General features: G+C 34.6%; 1 protein-coding gene across 1 annotated transcript; it reads left to right on the forward strand.

Moving 5' to 3' along the window:
- The first annotated feature begins 5,417 nt into the window (after positions 1-5,417).
- Positions 5,418-23,021, forward strand: EMB2753 (tetratricopeptide repeat (TPR)-containing protein). Its single transcript, XM_059600515.2, has 26 exons — positions 5,418-5,634; positions 6,714-6,792; positions 7,812-7,894; positions 8,003-8,152; positions 8,654-8,769; positions 11,090-11,195; positions 12,501-12,572; positions 12,675-12,790; positions 13,759-13,891; positions 15,221-15,298; positions 15,381-15,434; positions 15,556-15,626; positions 16,042-16,096; positions 16,177-16,272; positions 17,090-17,218; positions 17,344-17,426; positions 17,523-17,753; positions 19,447-19,579; positions 19,660-19,767; positions 19,931-20,062; positions 20,398-20,454; positions 20,625-20,722; positions 20,839-20,897; positions 20,985-21,096; positions 21,218-21,318; positions 22,283-23,021. Exons 1-26 carry the CDS (start codon positions 5,584-5,586, stop codon positions 22,480-22,482), a joined length of 2,703 nt encoding a protein of 900 aa, XP_059456498.1. The 5' UTR covers positions 5,418-5,583; the 3' UTR covers positions 22,483-23,021.
- The last annotated feature ends 1,519 nt before the right edge of the window (positions 23,022-24,540 follow it).

Raw genomic sequence — 24,540 nt, forward strand, 5'->3', positions numbered from 1 at the left:
AATTTTTTATACCGGTATGCTTATCGGTTCGGTTCAGTCTGGTTAGAAATTTCATATCGATTAACCGTTTAACCGATATAAACCGTTAAATAGGGATGCCAAAACGACATAGTTTTGGGATTATATATATACCTCTGTAATCTTATCTTAAATTGGGTTTGGGTAGGTTTGATTTTTTTTTTAGTGATGGCATTAGATGAGATTTCTTTGCCTTTGGTGAAAGCATTTTTCATTAACTAGTTATGTTAGTCTAATTAGCATTCATTATGTTAATTAGTCCATTTGCTTTGGAAAAAATGTATTTTATAATATATAAAAAAAAAAAAAGTTGTAGTGGATCAATATAAAAAAACTTCAATTTTTAGTTATAAAAACAAATATTTGGGTCCCAACAAAAAGTATTTGGGCTCTCAAAAGTCAAAAAAACTCATTTTTGGCCAAACAAAATAAATCAATATAAATCCCACGGTTAAATCGGTTAACTGGTTTAACCGAACCGTTTAACTGTGTACCGTTATAACCGATAATTTCGGTTAAAATTCTTATTGGTTCGGTATTAATTAATAAACCGTTTAACCGAAAATTATCAGTTAATAACCGATAAGAGCCAAAACCGGACCATTTTGACCGATACCCAAGCCTAACGGTGACCCTTATATCCATAGTAGATAAGATTAAAATTAGGGAAACCATATATACTCCCCCCAAACTACTGATTGTGTTAATGTCCTCCCTTAATTATCAAAAAAATGTTAAGGTCCCCTCAAGGCCAACAAAAAGACAATATATGCCCCTAAAAATGTCAATAAACAAAAACATCCTTATAAATTCGGGAAAAAAACTATTTAAAAAAAATAAAAAATAAAAAACCATGGTTTTTCAATTTTTTTTTTCAAATTAGTTTTATTTATTTATTTATTTATTTTAATTTTAAGAATCTTTAAATTTTATGAAGAATATTTTTGTCATTAGGGGGTATTGGCATTCTTTGGTAGTTTAGAGGGGATATTGACACAATTATTAATTTAGAAAAGAGATTGACAATGGGTAATAGTTTGAGGAGACTATGTGTACTTTTTCCTTAAAATTAAAATAGGCTATAGGGTTAAGTCCATATAATAGTGTGCAAGTACCCCACATTTTCACCTATTTTTCGGATGGCGTCATGTAGGCATTATAAATTCCAATTGTGTAAACATAATTTTTATCATAGATAATACAGTTAATAATACTACATATTTAAATCAATCATTTCTGAAATATTATAGATCACAACATATGTTCATGAGAAATCATGCATTATCAAATGACACATTTTATATAGATAAAAATATTCATTTTCCGCAAATAGATGATTTGGCGTTCTCATAGTTGATTACTTACCTCGTATGCTAAAACTCAAATTCAGACTTTTTGAAAAGTCAAGCTCCTTATTTTTTAAAATTCATATTCTATTTTTAGCCACTCTTATAAAACACAAACCCTAATTGGACATAAAAACATAAATCATGATTTCTAGCCTTCATTGATTGATCATTATCAACAACCGATCGATCACTTGTTGGGCACTGATCAATTACTAAATGCCCAAAATCTATTTTGGCCCATTTTCTTGTCCAAGCTCCCCATCATTGCCAAACTCCACTTGTTCCTTGAATGTCCTAGGAAAGGTAAACACTTTGGATATCTATAACACATATGACCCTTAAAAATCCTATTCTTAACACAAATATGTTAAATGTGTCACATTTTCACTCATTTAGGATTCTAAATAACACCGATCCACAAAATAAGTTGCGTGTGTAGTAAAGTATTGGTCTAGACCTAATCTTAGATTATCAAGATGTGGAAATTCACCATTAAGGATGGTAATTCAATGGTCCAAGAAAATTCTCAAAGGGTTAGGTAAATACTAGGGTGTGAGTTCGAATCTTCGCAATGAAAAATCTCCATGTCTGATTAGTATAAACCACCTTGGTTCTCATTGATGTCCTGGTGGGGCGGACAGTTAAAAACTATGGCTCGGCTGGTCTTGAGAGTGCGCCTACAGTTTTCGCCGTCTAGGTCCCTCCTGAGCAATCCCCTGCAGGTTGGTGCTACTATAGCTACGCCCAAGTAAAATAATCACAATTGGTCTCCCCCTCTAACCCTTTCTAATTTAAAAAAAAAAAAAAAAAAAAAAAAAAAAAAAGAAAGAAAATTCGTATACCACCTAAAGTGTCAACCTCACTCCAAAAGCAATTCATTTTCTAACTTAAGCTACACATTAACAAGCTAATTAATCATCATATAAACGGAAATATAAACTTAATAAATAGGAAATGGAGGCTAGGGTTTCAGATTATACCCATTTTACCCATTTTATAATACTATTTTATTTAATAAAAAATATTACAGATTTTATTCTCATAATTTTAATACTTTCCCTTTGATTTTTATCGTTGCGTGTGTTTAATAAAAAAAGGATTTGTTCGGGGTATTACAATATTGGTTTTCACAAGGGATTAAATTTGACATTTTTCGTCAAACCCTAGAAAGAGAGCAGTGCAGAAAAAGAATAATAGAGTGGGGGAGGGACTTACGACAACCTCCTCCCTGCCCTCTTTCTTCTCCCCCCTTCCTCCTCATTTTCCTAGCCTCCATCGTAGATCAATCAGGGTGCATGTGTTAATGGTTCTCGGGGTGCTTTCTAGCCACGCGTTGCTGGTCAGTGTTGGAGCGTGGAACGCGTGAGGGTGTATTGGTTTTTGTTATTGTATTTGTGTTGTTTTAAAATAAGAATATATTCTCTCTATAACTGCCTTTAGTAGCGATCTATGAGGTAAAATTTTATTTGTTTTATTAGGTTTTCTTTTCACAAATCCTTAAGAATAATGGAATTGGTATTCGGTCAGTCTTTTTTTTTTTTTTTTTTTTTTTAATGGTTCATTTTTTATGAGAAACCATAGACCGATAATAGAGGAGTTATCAGACATAAAGAAGAATTGTCACTATGGTATGTAGAGGCAGTGAAGGGGAATGTGATTGATAAAGCACTAGTAGCGAAGATAAAAAAGTCAAAGAATCAATGACCTAGCAGTGGATAGAAACGTGATTCGTTGAAATTTGCTGTAAATTTGAAACTGATTGGGACGGTGACGTACTTTTCATAAATATTGTTTTATAATAGCCCAAGAGACTATTAAGTATGTCATAGATAATATTTGAGTTATGAAGATTCCAAATTGTATCTTTGGCATTCTTCGGAACATTTTACCCAATTTGATTGCTATATCAATGAATAGATAATTCGACATTTTTCCTAATTTAGAGGTGACTTATTTCTTAATTTTTTTTGAGATCTAGACTATGGTAACTCATTGAAATCATATTAAAAGCACATCAAAATTAACAGAATGGAACAATATTGTAACATACTAAAAACAATTATAAAATTAACAGCCCAAATGTTTATTTGTTTAAGAATTAATATACATACCAGTGATATGTGAGTTTTTTTGGGCATATTAAAAGCCATAAACTTAAACTGTTAGCTCTAAACATCACATCAAATTCAAATACTCTTTTTACCTCTGTGATACTCAAGCAAAATTACTAAAAGTGGTGCTGTATAGTTTCGGTTAATTTCTCTCTAAGAACAAAAAATACAATCTCAAATAACAATGACAAAAAAAAGAAAAGAAAAGAAAAAAACTTATAATAGTATTTACACCTTTACAACTATTTTTTATTTTTTTAAAAAATGGCTCTTGTTTGTTTCTGATTGCGTTTTTAGAATTGCTATTTTTTTTTTTTAAAATTTTTTTTAAGTGTTTTGTTACAATATAAAGGCGATTTTTTTTTTTTTTTTTTTTTTTAATTTTTTAATTTTATTTGTAGTAGTATTTTGTATTCTAGTTATTTGTTAATATTGTTTGTTTTTGTTTTTTAAACCAAAGATAACAAAAAAAAAAAAAAAAAAAAAACACTTTACCCTTTGGACCCTCCCAAAGTTTCACCCGATTTACAATTTGACCTCTAATGTTTAAAAATTTGCAATGTAGCCACTTTATTAACTATTTCCGTCCAATTTGACACAAAATTTTTTTGGTCTAAAATTCAAAAATTGCCCCATATATTTTAAGAAATTCCAAAAATACCTCCAATTCAATAAACCAAAACAAAAAATTAATTAATTTTTTTTTTTAAAAAAAAATTGGGGTTGGCTACAACTATCCACAATCCGGCCATCGCCCACACTGAAATTGGCTGTTTGGGTGTGGTTGAGCAACCCCTTGGCCTTTTGGGGGTGGTCGTCCATGCTCCATAGGGCGTGGCCACCCCCAATTTGACCAGATCTAAATGGCCAAAGGGGTAGCTCCACCCCCAATTTTTATTTTTATTTTTATTTTTAAAAATATAGGGGCAATTAAAGTAGTTTTCATCATTTTTGTAAAAGAAAATGAAAATTATTAATGAATAGCCTACATTGCAAATTTTTGATATTTTGTTGGGTATATTGCAAATTTTTAAACATTGAAGGTTAAATTAAAAATAAGATGAAACTTTGTGAGGGTAAAGTATAATATTCCTTATATACAATTAAAGCATTCACAATAGACTTGCAAAAAATAACTTTTTAATTATTTTGGTGAGCCAAACTAGTTAAAAATACAAAAAATCACCCCAATAACCTTACCAAATTGCTGATTTTTTACTTTTTGTGAATGAACAATACTTAACAACTCTGCTAAGCACTATTCACGCATTAAAGAATAAAAAAGTAATACAACTTATCTCCTCCCTTTTTATTTATTTTTCACATTCATAGTCTAGTAGTCGTTCATTTCTCTAATATTGAATGAAAAATAATCTTAGGTCTAAGTGAATGAAAATTGGAGAGGAAATTATCTTATTTATTTTGAAAGTATATGGCCGTTAGAAAAATACAACTTTTTTTTTTTTTTTTTGGGTTGAAAATTATGGGCGTTAGTAAAAGACAAATATGACTATTAGGAAAAAAAAAAAATTAAAAAAATATGATTGTTGGAGAAATAATAAAGAAATTTTTTAAAAAAGAATACTTAAATGAAATAGTAAAAGTAAATAGAAAAATAGTAAAAGTAAAAGTGAGTACTTTGAAAAAGTGGACAGTTAAAAACTTAAAATAGAAAATATATATATATATATATATATATATATTTTTTTTTTTATTTATTTATTTATTTTAGCTAATAAATTGAGTGAGGTTACATGAATTCTCATGGAAAAAAAATAAAAAATTCAAGCTCCCTCACTTGGGATTTGTTTGGTGAATAATAGTATTTAGAGTATTTGGTAGGAGAAAAAAACAACATTACGTCATCGAGAGGGCAAAAGAAAAAAAAGAAAAATCATAAAAGAAAAGAACCCCAGCTTCCAACCTCAGAAGTTTTCTTATTGTTCGCAGTAGGGTTGAAGTTGCAGCAGATAAACGCCACCTCCCTCTATCTCTTTCTCTCTCTCTCTCTCTGTCTCTCTCATCGCAGCCCTTAATATAAATACAGGCCCCAAATCTTCGAGCCTCTCTCTCTCTCGCGCTCACACACACTCTGTGTGGAAACAATGGGTGCCTCGCTGCCTCCCAAAGAGGCCAACCTCTTCAAGCTCATTGTTGTAAGTTCCGATTCTCAACGCCGTCTATCTCTTCCCTATATTTTGCTAAATCTTCTTTGCTGTTAATCATCACAACACGATTGAAGTTCATTCACTTTCTCTTGCTTGTTCTTTTTTCCCGGAAACCCTAGATTCTGTTATAGAATGTGTAGCTTTGTTTCTAGCTTTCTGGTTTTTATGCTCTGAATTTTAAGGGAGCAAAAAAGATAACAATATGGAGACTATCTGGTTTTTGTGTTTTTGTTTTGGAGAAAATGAATGATTGAGTTAACTGGGTCTTGCATAAATGGTTGGATTGAGTTCAATTCGTGCTTTTATATAGTAAGTTAGTAGTGGAAAGACAGAGCAGGAAGATTTGGATTTTGCTGTTTCATTGCTTTGCGTTTACTGGGGATTGAGTGATTAAGTCAACCTTGTCTTGTGTAATTGTGGGAATTGCTTTAAGGCCGGGGTTTCCAGTGGGATTAAACAGTTTGAAAAGAATAACATAGTACACGGCTTTGAATTTCACTATTTTTTTTTTCTTAATCTTTTTGTTTTAGATTTGCTGAGGAATTGAAGGAAAAGATAATGAAGGATTTTTTTCTTTTTGTTGGAATTTTTGCAATTGCGTACATTGGTTTGATTCTTAATGGCTCAGTTATGCAAAGCTGAGTTTCTTACTAGTGTAAAATATATTGAAAATGTCATTGTGAACTTGGGGTAGGGAATCTGGGTATTTTTTGTTTTGCTAATGCTCTCATAGAGAATGAGATAAAGAAAAGAATGTAAGTGGAAGTAGCTTCTTCTCTTTGACAATTTAAAAGACTTTAAAATTGGATGGAAGGTTAATGGTAGTCAGCTTTTAAAGCTACACAACTATGGTGCTGCATTCTCTGATGTGATATATGCAAGGTTTGTTAATGACCTTGTTCGTGACAATGTGGTAAGATATACATATGTATGTCCATGTGCATGTCTTTGCTTAGGCAACAGTCCTCTTCTAGACTATATTTACTATATTAGCTAGCAAATCCATCTTGAGAATTAAAATACTGGCGCTTTTACAATTGCTAACTGAACTCCACTTTGCTATGCAGAAATCGTATGAAACTAAACAGTATAAGAAGGGGCTGAAGGCAGCAGATGCCATATTGAAGAAGTTTCCAGACCATGGAGGTAATTTTTGTTTCATACAATTTCTGCTTAGATTTGTTTAATTTCTGAGATAATGATGTACTCTTGGTTTCAGTTTTCTTTATTCTTTTTACATATTCATTGTACTTAGCCTTTCTGTATGAATTCACACATTTTATCTGCAACATTTTATGTGTGAAAATTCACTGAATGGAACAATCAGATCCCATGTTGCTGTTTGGGAACCATATTTCCTTAACCACAAATTTGTTGGTAAATAAATTGCATGGGGTTGCTAAGTAAAAAAAAAATGCACCAAAAAGCGAATATTGCACATAAAGAGCCTGAAAAAGCTATATGGTTTATTTAGTGGTCATTTAATAAATTTCCGGAGTAAGAAGTCGGTCATAAAGCCCATCTAGCAAGTACGAGTGAGAAATAAAACAACTTTTTTTTTTTGTTTTAATTTTAATTTTAGAGTTTGATAACCCATGTGGGGGCGCATGGAAGTACCCAAACTGCTGTAAGGGGAAGTATTGAAGTACCCAAACTGCTGTAAGGGGAAGTATTTTAGCAACAGAGTCCTTTATGTATCTAACCGCAAGAAGCTTATTTCTCGAGCTACTAATAGTTCCATAAACTTGTCCCATGCTTCTTTCTAAATTGAAATAAAAAGTATGAATTCACTTTGGCAAGAAAAGAGGCACACGGTAAGAGGTGAAGAAGAAAATGGGTATCATTGCTCTCCTTTATGGATGATGATAACAAGTAGCATAAATCTATGTCATTTTAGTGCTAAATGTTTTTGCAAAATGATTTAGTTGCTGATTTGCAGACATTGTTTCCAAATGTTTATTTGCTATGTCTTTCATTTTTTTTTTTCTTTTTCGTTTTTTATCCCCTACCTTTTCCTTAGTTTTCAGTGGAATATAACAAGTAAATAAGAATTCTTGAGTTGATATCCCTCTCACTACATTATGTTTTTTCGTTTATTGAACTTATTTGATTTGTATTTTTATGTGCAAGTATTTATGGATTTCTGTTCTCCTCCTGCTTACCAGAAACTTTAGCAATGAAGGGTCTAACATTAAATTGCATGGACCGTAAATCCGAAGCATATGAGCTTGTTAGGCAAGGATTAAAGGTTGTAATGTTAGCTCCATCCTTTTTTTTTGGCAATAAATCACCATTCATTTTCTGATTTCATTGTTTTGTAGTATAATGTCAGACTTAAATTCTTATCTCGATGCAGAATGACCTCAAAAGTCATGTTTGTTGGCATGTTTATGGTCTCCTTTATCGGTCAGACAGAGAATACAGGGAGGCAATTAAATGCTACCGAAATGCACTAAGGATAGATCCAGACAACATTGAGATACTACGGGATCTTTCACTTTTACAGGTATGTGCTAAATGCTGATCTCTTCTTTGATGATCGCTTATTCCCGTTATATGAAGAAAACCTCTCTATACTGGTTTTTTACTATCATTTTTGTACCAATGATTGGCATGGTTATTTGTGTTTGAAACTGGATTAGAACATGGATTCGCAAAACTATATTAAACAGTCATGTGCAACTGCTTGTCTGCATTAGTGTCTGGTTTGGAAGAGAATTCCATACTAGTATTGTCTCTGTTCCATACTAGTATATATAACACTCCTCTATTTACATGATAGCACCCCTATACCATACAAATTGACATGTATATGGGCCCAGGGAAATGGCCTTTGGATGTATGTGTGAGTTAGATGGTTCATTATGTTTGTTCTTCTCATTGCTATGGCCTTTAGATTTTGTTTCATGTTTTTGTAATTCTTCTCTAGTATATTTTGGTAATTTTATAGATTTTTTTCATTTGGCTCAGTTCCGTCTAATGTTTCCATTTACCTTTTATGTAACAGGCGCAAATGCGTGATTTGACAGGTTTTGTTGAGACAAGACAGCAACTTTTGTCACTGAAACCAAATCATCGCATGAATTGGATTGGCTTTGCCGTTGCCCACCACTTAAACTCAAAGTACGGTTGGATCCTTGCATAGAATTATTTAAAATTTATTACACTATATCCTATTTTTTGTATGGCTGTTTTAGTATTGGGTTATGAGGTCTTTTTTTTTTTTTTTTTTTAACCTTTATTTTTATCTGCTGTTCCACAATAAAGGCTGGTTACCATTGCTTCATAACTTCTTAATATTAGTTTATAGTAATGTATTTAATATGAACATGGAATTCATTAAATTGAAGTCAGCTCCCAAGGATTTGGCTTAAGTGGTAAGGGCCTTGGTCTTGGTGGCGTTTCCATTGGATCTAAGGTTTAAATCTCCTTGGGTACAAACAATTCCTTGGGGTTAGTCCTCCAACAAAGTTTGAGGATTACTCGATCTGTATGGAGGGGGTGCTTTGCACGGGTCCGGTCCGAGGTCTATCCAACAAGAGTGAGTACACAAAGTGGCCCTGCCTTGGAGGGGTTCCTTGTCAAAAAAAAAAAATTGAAGTCATCTCCTCCTCTTCATTGCGAGTAAAAGCTATGTCATGGTATATGTCCTCATCTATGTACAGTTCAGTCCATTTTTTTTCAAGTTGCTTAATATCTTGAATCGAGATTTTGTGGGAGATAGTGATGCAATATTTATCTTCAGCTACGTAATCATAAAAATGATATATATATATTAATCCCTTTGTAATAACCCAAGGAAAAGTACTAGTTAATTTGGAGCTTCCTTAGAATTACTTATAAAGCTCAGTTTCACCTAATAAGTAATGTGAGACCTAGCACCTATGAATATCTTTATAGAGCACCCACTCTATGTGGGCTACTCATCTTCCCAATATGGGATTAGAGTGTTACAAACTTTCCCCTTAAACTTCTGACATCCTTGTCAGGGCCACATCATGAGGTGTGGATGGTACCACATGATATTACTAGGTGGCTCTAATACCATTTTGTAAAGACCTAATGAAAAGCGTTTGCCACATCTGCGTTATTACTCAAAATGATTGCTCAATTTGGAGCTTCTTTATAATCACTTATAAAACTTAGTTTCACCTACTAAGTAAGTAATGTGGGACTTAACACTATGGATATCTTTATAAACCACCAATTCTATATGGGCTACTTATCTTCTCAATATGGGACTGATGTATTTTGTTTGATGAGAGTGACACATTGAGCTTATGACTAAATCCATGTAGATGCAAGATTTATCAATGAGATTTATATTAAGAATATATAGTTAAAGGGATTGCCAAATTGAACTCTCAAAAGAAAACCAAGCAAATTTTCTCATGCGGCTGCTTGGATGATCTTGCTGCACGTGGCATACCTCTTCTTTTGATGGGATGCTCATGTATCTGGCGCAGGAATATGGAGGAGAATTCTATTTGAAGGGATGCTAATCTCTCTTTCTTCTAAGTTCTTTGATTAGATTGAGGATTTCTTGTAAGCTTTCTTTTGATAGGTAAGTGCAACTCAAATGCTCAAGGGGGGATTGAACCCGAGACTATTTTTTAATGGGGATGGTTTATCTTCCCTTTGTTCTCCGTCGTGGCTTTAATTTCCGACATCAGTATTATGCTTTCGCCACCATGAATCGACAGAGAAAAATTCACAATCACTCTTAGGTCCGAAGCGAAGAGACCTCCATCCTTTGTCATATCTCCCTTCCAATATGATGATAAAGCCCCTTCGATTTCCTCCATCATAATCCTCTAGAACCAAGAAGCGTCCGTGCTTTTTGGAGCACCGCTGAGCAAGGAAACCAGGGGAGCCATCCTAGACTGTTTCCAGAAAATCGAAGAACTCTTCTATGCCTCCACAGTATCTTCCAGACAACAACTATCATTTCTCCACACGAAAATAGACCAAATGAAACCCCTACAATTCTCTAATCCTTAAACCAGTAGAACTACCGTCCATTGCCAACTCACTTTGGATTCCACGGAACACCTCCTTAACAACCCCATGTTCCCCAGATAAACAAGACAAAGCCAAAGACTAGAAGCTGTTGAGGGGCATTGAAACGCGCCCTCAAGCTCCGCCAGAGAGAGAGGGAGGCAACTATGCTAATTACATACCTAGTTGGTTTGTACTTATCAAAAAAAAAAAAAAAAAAACATACCTAGTTGGTTTGTTTTATTGTTAGTAGCTAATTGATTGAACACGTTGGATCAAGTTATTTCTCCATGGCACTTATAAGAAAAAAAGGTTACTTCTGCATAGTAACCACTAGATTCTCACACTGACATCAATCAAAAGATTTTATTCTAATTTGATAAAGTGATATTTGGAGTCCTTGATTGACTTTTACTCTAAACAATTTCTTTTGTTTATGTATCAGCGCATCAAAAGCAGTTGAAATTCTTGAAGCATACGAAGGGACGCTAGAAGATGATTATCCTCCTGACAATGAACGCTGTGAGCATGGGGAGATGCTCTTGTACAAGGTATGGTCATTGATGACATACATATGCAGCTATCATCTATTATGATACCAATTTTCAATTATTTGATGCTTGACGTAGTCTTGTATATATGGGTAATTTACTGTTATTTATGCACAATTGTAACATAAAACATGGTTGATCTCACATTTAGGCATATATTTGAATTCACACACTTGATTATACTGCTATGAATCTGAAATTTCGGAACGTTAAGAGCTTAGGCAGCTAATTAATACTTGGAAATACGTTTTTTTTGGGTAAAGTAATCATATTATCAATAAAAGCAAAAGGCGCTGCTTCAGTACACATTAAGTATACAAGAGAAACACATTGCTAAAAAGAGAATTAATACTTGGAAATATTAATCTGGAGTAGCATTAATGTGTTTAGAATATTTAGATGGGTAGTGGAGGTCCTAGTGTATTGGAAAATAATGTTTTATTCAATACTTGGCGTATTGGAATGCATTCCCTTCTTGTTTAGTATGATGCATTTAGAGAGAAATGAATGCATGAAGTGTCGATGATTGTGAGACGAGGAGCTTGGATCTTCAGCTTGGTTTTTTTAAATCCCTCTTCGAGTGGATCTGTCTTGATGTCCTCATCGATGTCTCTAGCTTTGTAGATTTTTGTGCTCTTTTTCCTTGTTTTTGATCTTTCTGGGTGTTATATCTTGTATGCTTCTTGTGTATTTGCTTTTTAAAATTTGCTTTACTTATCAAAAAATAATTGTTAGAGTGACATAGCTTCTAGATGGTAAGAAATATCCAACATTGATGGAACATTTGTATTGAATGTGCTTAGGGTTTTGGCTATACCAAAGAAAAACAATACAGTACAAATATTGGATGAAATACGGAATAGGGTTAGGAAAGCTAAGCATGTGATACTTTTAGTCTAATCCCTGTATTAGCATAATGAAAAACATAGAAGATTTTGCTGGTTTGTTTTCCAACCAAACTATATACAGAAAGAAAGAAACCTCTTGGTGCAAGATGATGTTTTATGGTTGTACTAACATAAAATGCCTCCTGTAAAGTACAGCTCTCTGACATTGTTTTCAAAGCACAATAATTTATGCTCATATCTAGGGATATCTTGTCATTAGGACAGATGGTGCAATTGCTAAGTCTGAGACATATCAAGCAAGCTACAAATAATCATTTGCTCCTTTTGCATGAACTCTTCGGTTATTCCTTTTCCTTTTTGGCATGACCACACACATTGTAGATATGTATCTTTCTGATCTTACATAGAAAATCTAAATTATATTTTTGATAGTATATTTGTATAAATTTTGGTCCAGATATCTTTGTTAGAGGAATGTGGCTTTCTTGAGAGAGCCGTTGAGGAGTTGCACAAGAAAGAGTCAAAAATTGTAAGTGTCTTTTATGTTTTGCTGGGATAATTTTATAGTATAAACTTTAACTATTGAATGCAAGGAGAATCAGATTCAAAGCACTTGCTCATGGTTTTCTAGGTTGACAAATTGGATTATAAAGAGCAAGAGGTTTCTCTTCTGTTGAAGCTTGGTCGCCTGGCAGAAGGTGGAAATTTGTACCGAGAATTACTTTCCATGAATCCTGACAATTACAGGTACTTTATAGGCAGTCTCAATGTTGAAATTGTAAAGAGCATCTATCCGAATGCACTGATTCTCAAAAAAAAAAATTCTATTATCTGATCAACTTCTTTTGTTTCTAATGTTGGGATTAGCTGATGGAAAGTGGCTTAATATATTATTATTTTGGTTACTATTTTTGAATTGCTGTTTGATAGCCTACATATTTGTTTTTGATCCATGTACAATTTACAACCGTATATCTTGATTGATCTATATTTGTTTCTATCTTGTCACTGTTTTTTTTTTTTTTGGCTCTCGAAATTTGCTAAAGTAATACTTTTCCCAGATTTAGAGATTGAAATCTTAAGTTGGTTTTAGTTCTATGCCTTTTGAGTACCTTAACATATCGTTACCAGTTATAGACCTTATGTATGATTCTAGACACTGTAGATTAATACCATTTTGATCCTGGTTTAGAAAACATTTTGCATTATGGACTCTTTAAGTTATTGACAGAAGATAAGAGAAAAATGTAATTTGTGGTTGGACACCTGAATATTTTTACTTGATTGGCTGTCTCCACAGCCAGGTCCTCTGTCAAAATCATAGGTCATTTTGGGTTGTTTTATGAACTTTCTTTCACCATCCTCTCTGTCTTTGCTGCCTTTTGCTTTCACAAATGCATTATGCCCTTTCAGCTTAGGATGAGTAACTCTAGCTTTTTAGCCGAAAAAATTGTCATACGTGGTCTCCTTCTTTTTATTTTTTCTATTGTATATTTAATTCATACATTCTTGCACAAACATATGCATATATATCAACGTGCTTGCGCGCACACACTTGCATGTGTATGTATTTATGTATGTATGTGTGTTTATTACTTAAAAGTATGTATTTGTGCACACACAAACACTTAAACAATGTATCTCTCTGCGATTTCTTGCGTTATCCTTCTGATTTTAGAAGTGGACTGATTTTATTATTGTTTTTTCACTGTTAGATATTATGAAGGCCTGCAAAAATGTGTTGGGCTATATTCAGAAAATGCCCAGTTTCCTCCTGATGAAATTGATCGGTTAGATGCCTTGTACAAATCGCTTGGGCAGGAATACAAGTGGTCATCTGCTGTTAAGGTGACACATTTTCTTGATTTATGTTTATTCATCTTCCCTTTCTTGCAATGGAAATACTATGTTCTGCTCAGCTTATTACAAACTCTTCTGGTGAACTGCTATCCTATTAAATTTTAAACTATCAATGAACTGTTATCCTGTTAAGTTGTGTCTCATTTCTGAAGTCAACATAAGTTCCTGAAAATTTCCATTTTGCTTTTTCTGATTCTGCAATTATGTTTTTCCTTTAAACTTATTTGGATCGATTGAAATAAGCCAAGATTGTCAAAATGCTGCGTTGTTGTTAGTATTATTTAAAAGCTTTGACCTGATTAATATTATGGTTCGTAAAGTTGCCATTTCGGACGATTTCTTATTAATTCATTTTTCTTTGACTTGTTGGATGAGTGATCTTAGTCCAAACCTGTGTGTTTGCTTCTATGCAACAATTTGGAATCTCTCAATCATCAATTCTATTCATGATGTTGATCATGTTATCTTCCATCATTGTGATCCGATTTTTGTACTCTCCGTTTTAGAAGTATCATAGTTTATTCCTGAGTGCTTTGGTATTTAAGTTCGAAGTGGTGGCAGTACTTGCTCCTTAAAAGTAGCATGGATGTCCTAATCTCTCTTTTAGCACTTCTATTTATGATGTTGATTGTGTTATCTTCCATTGCTGTCATCTAATTTTTGTATACTCAGTTTTTGAAGTATTGTGTGTGACAAGTGTGTTTTTTTTTTTTTTCCTGAGTGCTTTGGTATTAAAGTTCGAAGTGGTGGCAGTACATGTTTTTAAAAGTAGCATAGATGTCCTTGTTTTATTTAAGAATGATGGAAAGTTTTGACTTTTTCGTGATTTAATTTCTAACTTTGCGAACCCCAAGGGGTTGGCCTAGTGGTTGCGGCTTGTGGTCTTAGGGAGTATCACCCCATGGATCCCAAGTTCGAGACTTGCTAGGTGCAAACTCCCTTTTGGGGCCACACCCCCTAATGTAAAAGTCTGCGATTTACCATGATCCTTGTAGGAAAACTTTTGAGGGCGTGGTGCACGGGTTAGAGGTTTATTCTATAGGGATGGGTCCGAAGGGCCCTGCCTTGTCAAGGTTTCCTGTCATAATAAAAAAAAAAAACTTTGCTTTTCAATACACACACACACACAGGGACATGTTTGTCTCTCTGTACCTATGTTTGCCAATGCCTACAATGCTTTTTTTCTTCTGTTTTTCTATTTTCATTTTATTGTTTTTGTTGTTATTATCATCATCATGATCTGCCAACTTTCTTCGAATTGCCAAAATGGATTTTTTAGATATTGCATTGACCCACACTTTTTCCCCCTGGCCTCAGAGAATACCACTTGATTTTCTGCAAGGCAACAGGTTTCTGGAAGCGGCAGAAAATTATATTAGGCCTCTCCTAACTAAGGTATTTAAGGTTCTTTCTTATGCTGCTTTTATTGATCTTACTAGTTTGGATTCAAAGTTACGAATGTTCTTGGTGTGTTTAGGGAGTTCCATCATTGTTCTCTGATCTGTCTCCTCTGTATGATCACCCTGGCAAGGTTGGTATGATCACTCTTACTTATCATATGATATAATAGTATATCTTTGTACGTTCTAGACTATTGTGATACTCCGGTAGGAAGTTTGTTTGAGTCAGTTTTTCTGGTTATTCATATGCAGGCAGATATTCTGGAGCAACTTATGCTTGACTTGGAGCATTCAATAAAGACAACCAGCCAATACCCTGGAAGGTAATATATGCTTTTAACTCTCATGTTATAATAAAAGATGGCTAATTTATCTTTGACACAGATTAAAACATTAAATAATATTCTGATTTTAGTAAGGTTTTTTTGTACAGTCTATTAAGGATACTACATTTTAGAGTATCTTGCACTTTGGGCACCCCCTCCCCTCCGTTCTTGGAAAAATAAGAGCAACCAATTATTTTCTTATATAGAGTAAGGGCATATGGCATGGGGCATCCATGTGGGGAGAGGTGAATCAATAGAGAATGTCAAACTAGAAACTTTGAAAGTTGTTTTGGCATTGAGTATAAATGATATGATGTCTAGTCTGCATTCTTGTCCCAGCGTCATCTTGGCTTTAATGTTGCTTTATTTCTTTTACTGATGACTTTCTACTTTCGTTTCTTTTTACTTACAGGGCAGAAAAAGAGCCTCCTTCAACACTTTTGTGGGCGTTGTTTCTGTTGGCTCAGGTTGTTTGTTGTTACTAGGATGTTTGGTTTCTGTCGTATTTCTTTTTGTAATTTTTCTTATAGATCTTTTGTTCATACAGCACTATGACAGACGAGGTCAATATGACATTGCTCTTTCTAAGATTGATGAGGCTATAGAACACACTCCAACTGTGATTGATCTGTACTCTATCAAGGTTTGTTAATGTATACACTCTCCGTCTTCAAACTTTGCTGTTAAAAAAATATCTGATGATTACCTCTCAGGATTGTTTGTTATCAGTTTCAGCCTGCTGTGCCTCAATCTATTTTTCTTATTGATGTTTGGCCATCGTGTTTTCTTGTTTGAATCTATAAGTTTCTATTGACTACTGAGGTCTCCTTTTTTTGTAAAGTCAAACAAATTAGAATCACTTTTTCCCCTGAAAATATGAATGGCTCGGCAAGTATATGGAATGTTCATAATGCATTGTGTATGACCTGAAATATATATATGTGCATACCACAGTCGAAGAACATCTCATTAGGTTTATGTGTTGTACCTGTAGATTCCTCTTGGGGCGCAATTTTGTTGTCTTTGCAGCTGTTTTTGGCGTAAAGAGGAAAAAACATATATTTTAAACATTATTGAGGAATTTGTTTTCTTTTAATGCTCTGAACATTTTAGAAATTTGATTAATTGGTGGTGCATTTGGAGAGAGTTTAGTGCCTGGAACTTCGAAGATTGTGAGAGATTGGTGTAAGAGTTGAAAGCTATAATGTTCAAATCGCTTTACATTTGGGTGGCGGCTTAGAACAATTCTTGTTTTTCTAGTGTCGCAGAATTTTTGGATTTATGTTTGTCTTCTTTCTAATTGGTGGTCTCTCTTGTATACTTTGTTTGTACTTGGATTTTGCTCCTTTGCGCACTTTCTAATAAGATGAATTACTTGTTAAAAAGTAATTTCAGTAATTGTTTGAAAGCTCTTAAGTTTGATGCTTTTGTAAAATAATAGTTCTACATATCTTGACCAGAGTCGAATATTGAAGCATGCGGGTGACTTGGCAGCTGCTGCTGCATTGGCAGATGAGGCTAGGTGTATGGATCTTGCTGATCGTTACATAAATAGTGACTGTGTTAAGCGTATGCTGCAGGCTGATCAGGTTTTGAAGCTGCCTTTTCATCTTCTTTTTGGTTGAATATGTTTTTTTCACGTCAATATGCAGTGCTCTGTCCTGCACATATTTGCACTATACTGGTCTTGCTTTACTAAACTGCTGCTTTGAAGGTGGCTTTGGCCGAAAAAACTGCTGTATTGTTCACAAAAGATGGAGATCAGCACAACAACCTTCATGACATGCAGTGCATGTGGTCTGTCTCTTTTTACTGGCACACTATTCATAGCATAAGATAGATATCTTGATAGCAGCTGTTTAATGTGTTACATAATGTTTTCATCTTTGGAAGGTATGAACTTGCTTCTGGTGAAAGTTACTTCCGTCAAGGTGACCTTGGGCGTGCACTGAAGAAATTTTTAGCTGTAGAGAAGCACTATGCTGATATTACTGAAGACCAATTTGACTTCCATTCTTATTGCTTAAGGAAAATGACTCTGCGTGCCTATGTGGAAATGCTCAGATTTCAAGATCGTTTGCATTCTCATGCTTATTTTCACAAAGCAGCAGCTGGGGCTATCAGGTGACCTTAAAGTCATATTTTTGATGATTCAGGATGAGATGCTAGTTAGTGACATACTATGCTTTTCTGTTACTTTGCATTTGAAGTTTTCTGATGAAGCCTCATTAAATTGATATGTTGCATCTTTCAGTTTCTAGGGCAGATAAAATGCTGATAAATATTTGTCAGTATGTGTCAACCATGACGAGTGTTATATCTAATTGCTTTACTCATAACCTCTGAGATGGTACTGTTGTTGCCTGTAATTGTATATTTAAGGAAAAAGTTCACATACTCCACTCAAACTACCACCCAATTGACAAAAAACTTTCAATTGGGACAATGTTCCCTCTAAACTACCAAAATGTTGTCAATTACCCCCCCCCCCCCCCCCAAAAAAAAAAAAAAGCTAGCAAAAAGACAAAAATAACCCTAAAAGATTTTCAATAAAACAAAAATACCCTTATAATATATTATTTTTTTTGAAAAAACTAAAAAGTAAAAAAAAAAAATCTTCTGCGCTGGCGACAACAATCTCTACTGCTGGGCAACCCCAAGAACCCTCAAAAGCTATGCTCAACAGCTCAGGAGCTCCATCTAAGAGGAGTCGGCTTGAGACCCATATGAACTTTGAGATCATCATCCTCTGTATGTTTCTTATTGCTTTATGTACGGTTGTCTCTGCCTGTGCTGTTGTTTGGTTGCTGGGCCACAGGGATGAATTGGATTACTTCCCTTAATACTAATTAATGGTTGAGGATTGGAGATTGTGTTCACATTCTTCATGTCAGTTATTGTTTTCCAGATCATGATACCCATTTCACTAAACATTTCGAATACCCATGGTTTTCCTGAAGCGTATTACAGTAAGGTCTGCAAAAAGGGCTTGGATAGTTGGCGTGGCGCTAGAGTTGTATTGCAGTTAGATATTTCAAATGCCAGTTGGGTCCAATATTGATTTCTGTGACTTTTGTGTGGTTTGGCCCGGGAAAGTCGGGGGAAGTGTACAAGGAGAGTGGCCTTGAAGCTCTGAACTCGGGGGTGAGAATGGTGGGAGGTATAGGATGGGGAAGGAAGGGATGGGGTGTTTCACTGGATTTTTCCCTTCAAATTTTTTTATTTAGAGTATTTTTGCCGTTGGGGTGACATTGACACCTTTTTGGTAGTTTGAATGAGGGGGGGATTGTGAAAGTTTGAGGGGGGGCATTGTCAATTGGGTGGTAGTTTGAGGAGGATAAATGGGCTTTTCCCTATATTTAAATTCTAACATAACTTAGTTTTGTTTTATGAAATAATTCATTATTTGGTTTTATCGAGTTTTATGTTCTTAATTTCTTTTAGTGTACTTTCTTAAAAAGATGTAAAATTACTATCATCTTAGGGAGATTGCTCGGTCAGTTCCCTTATTAAAAAAAAACAAAGGTTCTCTTAGTTGCTTACGTGTCTCCTTTGGCGATTAGTTATAGTAATTTTCTTGTTCTTTTTGCCAATTCTTGTTAGGGGTTTCCTTTTGTATACTTCATGTGTAGTTACATGTGCTTTTAATGATATTTGTCGATTACTTATTAAAAAAAAGGATACTTAACTTAACATAAGCATTGCTTCATTTAGATGTTTAAAATGTGATATGATTTTTATTGGAATGTTTCTCGTCATTCACTTGCGGTTTAGTGTCCTTTATTCATATTTGTGGTTATTGGATATTGTGTTGCAGGTGCTATATAAAACTGCATGATTCTCCTCCAAAGTCAACAGCTGAAGAAGATGATGATATGTCCAAGTTGCCTCCTTCTCAAAAAAAGAAAATGAGGCAAAAACTGAGAAAGGCTGAAGCACGAGCTAAGAAAGTATTATAGTTTGTTTCTGTGGCTTCTGTGGATTCTTCCTGCTTAAATGGTTTTCATCCAAATGTTTTTTGTTCTTTTAGGAGGCAGAAGAAAAACACGAAGAATCAAGTGCTGCTGGTGCCTCTAAGTCTGGAAAACGACACGTAAAACCTGTAGATCCAGATCCACATGGGGATAAGTTGTTGCAGGTTTCTTCCAATCCTACTAGTGTCTTCTCTAGTTCTATTTTTATTTCTACTATAAGTTTCTGACTGCTAAGAAACATCTTGAGATTGCTCAACAATGTGTTTTCCCCCCCTCTAATCCTAAGATAAATACCGGTCTGTCTCATGTGAATATTGCTTTATTTAGGTTGAAGATCCATTACTGGAAGCTACAAAGTATTTAAAGTTGCTTCAGAAGAATTCACCTAACTCCTTGGAGACACAACTGCTTTCTTTTGAATTAAATATGAGGAAGCAGAAGATTTTGCTTGCGTTTCAGGTATTGTTATGTTCAAATTTGGAACTTAGAAACCCCTCTTTAACTTGTCATCTTGTTTATTGGCTGTACAATGTTAATGGAAGAGTTATCGACTTAGATTAACATCCAAGATTATGTTCAGTTACAAGATGTACTTGGAATCTGTAGTATTGTTTTGTATGAGGGAAGGCAAGAGTTCTGTCACGACTAAGGTTTCTATTTTTGTTTAGTTATAAGGTTGACCTGATGGGCTGAGTGGTTTTGGCTGCATACCTTGTAGCTCAATCATTCTTTTGCTTGCACCCAATTTAATTTATGTTGATAATTAAATGTGTTTGTTTTCCTTTGCTCTGTAGGCTGTAAAGCAGCTGCTGAGGTTGGATGCTGAACACCCAGATTCACATCGCTGCTTGGTATGGTATCCCTGTTGTAATCTAAGTCAACTACCTTGCTGAAATAGTTCTTTTGTTAAGTTCTACTGTGGGTGTGGGTAATGGTGTATGCGTGGGTGTGTATTTAAGTGCCACAGAGTATGAAGCCCTCCCGTTCTATTGGCAGTTATTAGCAATTTCCTATGTTGCAGATTAAATTCTTCCATAAAGCGAGGTCAATGGCTGCTCCGGTCACTGATACTGAAAAACTCATATGGAGTGTCTTAGAAGCAGAGCGTCCAACAATCAGGTTCTCTTCTTGCAAATGGGTTTTTCTTTTCTCTTTTTCATTGCTGCTTTACAATATCTTGTTTTTCCATTCAAAAATGCATACTGAATCTTTCTATTTGTCTTTTTCTTTTGTAGTCAATTGCATGAGAAATCTTTGATCGAGGGAAACAAGATTTTCCTTGAAAAACATAAAGGTCATCGTAAACCTTATCTAAGTACTGTGTGCACCTTATTTTTTGTGGCAATTTCTTAATTTTTTTTTCTTCTTTAAATTCACGCAGATTCTTTGATGCATAGAGCCGCTGTTGCAGAAATGCTTTTTGTTTTGGAACCTGACAGAAAGTTGGAGGCTATTAAATTAATCGAAGAGTCAACCAACAACGTGGTGCCCAAGTAATGCTTCCTAGTAATTGAAATTATATGTCGTTTTTATTTCACTTTCTGGATTGATTTCTTTGCTTCTGTATTTAAGAGTGATTAAACATCGGACCTCTACATGGTTCTATTGTTATAGGAAGGGGGCACTTGGACCAGTCAGGGAATGGAAACTCAAAGACTGTATTGCAGTCCACAAACTCCTAGGAGCACTACTTAATGACAATGAAGCTCAATTGAGTAAGTACTTGCCTCTTCTTGTAGAGTGAATATAACAGAATATTTATTAAAGCAAATATGAAATATTCGATATTTGGGAGCCCTAAAATTATGTATACTTGGTTAGAATTTCCTATATTCTACACAGTATTTAAGCATTTTTTGCCAGTTTGTTTTGCAAATATTAGAGTTTCAATATCTGCCATTTTTTCAAGACCCAAAATAGAAGACAGAAAAAACTTGGAACCTTTAATGTTTTCATGATGTTAAAAGCCATGTCTTAATATGGATGGTTGGTTCTTTTATACTAGTTATTGTTATTGGATTTATTCTTGTCTTTTGTGAATTGCTTGTTTATTATGTATGCTGTTTGGTGTTGTATTAGGGCTTGTTTGGGTGTGTGTTTGAAGGGTTTAAATGTGCTTTTTAACACTCAAAAAGTATCCGTTTAGTAAAAAAAATTGAAAGCGCTTTTAAGGGTCAAAAAAGCCCAAAAATGGCAAAAACACACTTTTGGCTTAAAGCTTTTGCCAAAAAGTGATTTTTGACTTAAAAGTTCTATTTCTCAAACATGTTCTTAGTCCTAGAATATGCTTTTATATGTGGGTTAGTCCCCTATCAAACTTGCATTTTCTCTTTAAATCGTATACTTGGTGCAGATCAAAATAATAAATTGGTTTTTATATAGATTTTCTGGAATGGTTATTCTATATTTTTCTTTATTACTCGATCTCCATGCTTGTTTAGTGTCTGATCAAGCTTGAAGGTCTTTATCAAATTTTATATTTTATCAAATTTTATCTATTTAGTCCAGCAAACAGGGAACTGATTTATTCAACTATTCCACAGTTGATGTGGTAACTAGCACATTCTGTTCAACCAAAAAGGCGATACAATTTCTATTTTGTTCTTTGGTTTCATACTTAATGTAGGTGAGATATGGTGATTATATCCCTAGCAGTACAATTGATTTCTCTTGTTGTAGGATGGAAGGTGCGTTGTGCTGAGTACTTCCCTTACTCTACGTACTTTGAGGGGAGCCGCAGCTCTGCCATGCCGAACTCAGCATACAACAAGACAAGTAGAAACTCGGAAAATGGGAGTGCAAACCATTCAGGTGGTGAAACTGCAGATTCCCTTGCATCAAATGGAAAACTAGAGGCATTTGTGGACCTCACCATCTGACCATGGTGTTGAATGTTAGCAACTCTGCCATTGTATTTGCGAGTCACCACATTTGAATACTAAAATTAGATCACACAGAACCAAGCTGTGGCTGAGAAAAGTGGTGGCAGGAGAAGAGTAGGTTGCAGCTGCTCATGGATGAACAACTTGGGAGATTTTGAGCAAGTTATGGTGATCACAGTTAACAGTTATACCTAGCCCAATTCTGAGATGTATTCCATTTGCAAATGTGTATATTTTTCACTTTCATTGTGGTTTTAGGGTTGAGGTTTTTTTTTTTTAATTTGCTCAGATCATAGACAAAGGTGCTCCGTGGGTTTGAGATTACCTCTCTCTTTTTTTTTTTTTTTTTTTTTTTTTAAATTAATCTTTTGGGTCTGAGTCTCGAGCAACAGAATTTTTTGGTTTTCTGGAGTACCTGGTCCTACGTCCAGCCAGCAGCTACCCGGGGCTTCTTGTACTTGCCTGTTTGATTGGCTTATTTATGATGTATAAACATTAAAATTATGTGAAAATTTTGCTGTGGAATTAATACTCTACATTACATGTCACTACAACAATCAGCAAATGTTGATTTTTCTATTTAGCCCTCCTTCCTGTTCTACCCTATGAAGATCAAGAAAATTAGTTCAACCAATAGTACGCAGCCACAAAACTCAAAATTCATAGACTAATGTGCAAGCTTTCGACGCACATAATATATGTTTTGATTGCACTTACACGTGTTTGAAGACCGAAGTGGGATTAGGATTAGTTCCAGTTTATTTATATTCAATTAATTATATTGGCGGAATATTTTTGTTCTTTTGAAGTGTGTTCTCATAATGTTATTAATGGCTACTATATTTTTTTGGCCTGTGTTTCTTGGGCTATTAGCAAAATAAAATCAATCGACGAAAAATTGTTTTGATTTGATATTTACTTTTTTTTTAAAAAGGATAATCATGTTATGCATCCTCTTACAATTATTCATTTTGCAAATGTTCTATTGGATTTATAAGACTACTTGTAGGTTTCACAGATTTAATGGTTGCCCGTCTACTATATGGAATATGAAGATGGGTGAAAGTTGTAGAGTAAATTTATCATTTCTCTTTTAAGAGAGATGTTGAAACCACAAAGGTGGTAGTTGAGTTGATAGAAGAATTCCTTTCATCCTAGTGGTCGCGTGTTCGAATCCGCTTGCGGTAGTAGATGCGTGAACCAGATGCTATTTTGAAGGGGCTCTACTGGCTCACACTTTTGTGGAGTTGTGGTGACGGGCTCACCTTCCCAGGCAGTAGCTATGGCTCAAACCGGACATTCCACAGCAGGTGGGAACCCCAATGGTAACGCCCAAGGGGAAAAATTACATTGGTCGCCCCTTTCCACCTTTTTAATTAGAAAAAAAAAAAAAAGAGACATGTAGAAGCTACTAAAAAAAAAAAAAAAAAAATGATACATGAGAGACCCAAAAAAATTGTAATGATTTTTAGTATTTTTTTTTCCCCCCAAATATTGTGCACTCAATTAGGGGCAGACCCACATCAAGGGAGAGGAGAGGTGGGGTGGCGTGGGGGGTGGGGGGTGCATAAGAGTGACTAACATTATTCATTACCTAGCTAGTAAAATGCTTGGCCAACAACTTGCTCCAATTAATATTGTCCACCTCTCTTAAGCTAACAATCATGTCTTTCAGTTTTCACACATTTAAAGTTATTGAATAACTAGCCAAGTAGTAAATATCCCATCCCTTATCACCATAGAAGTTCCCGCGACAGTGACAAGAAATAGCATAAATTGGGCGGTTTTACTACTCAACTCCCAACATTTGAGTAATGCTATACACTCAATTCCCATCCTACTGGTTTGATGTGCCTATTAACTTTTAGATCGGCTTTTAATAAAAAGAAAAAGAGAGTCCCTACTATCAGTACGTGGTGTAAAACCATTCTTTTACAACCTTCAATAGAAAATTGACACATCAAATTTTCTTATAAATACCAAAGAGCAAGTCCACACACAATCAAAGCCGTCCCATTCATGATTCAAGAGAAACCCTCTCTTGCACCAGCCAAG

Source organism: Corylus avellana, chromosome 6, assembly GCF_965113065.1.
Source record: "Corylus avellana chromosome 6, dhCorAvel1.hap1.2, whole genome shotgun sequence".
In the NCBI taxonomy this organism is placed as follows: Eukaryota; Viridiplantae; Streptophyta; class Magnoliopsida; order Fagales; family Betulaceae; genus Corylus; species Corylus avellana.

Coding starts and splice junctions, on each gene's coding strand:
- EMB2753 (XM_059600515.2), top strand. CDS start 5,584: ATGGGTGCCTCGCTGCCTCCCAAAGAGGCCAACCTCTTCAAGCTCATT. Junction 17,427..17,522: donor CATGACATGCAGTGCATGTG/GTCTGTCTCTTT, acceptor CATCTTTGGAAG/GTATGAACTTGCTTCTGGTG. Junction 21,097..21,217: donor ACCAACAACGTGGTGCCCAA/GTAATGCTTCCT, acceptor CTATTGTTATAG/GAAGGGGGCACTTGGACCAG.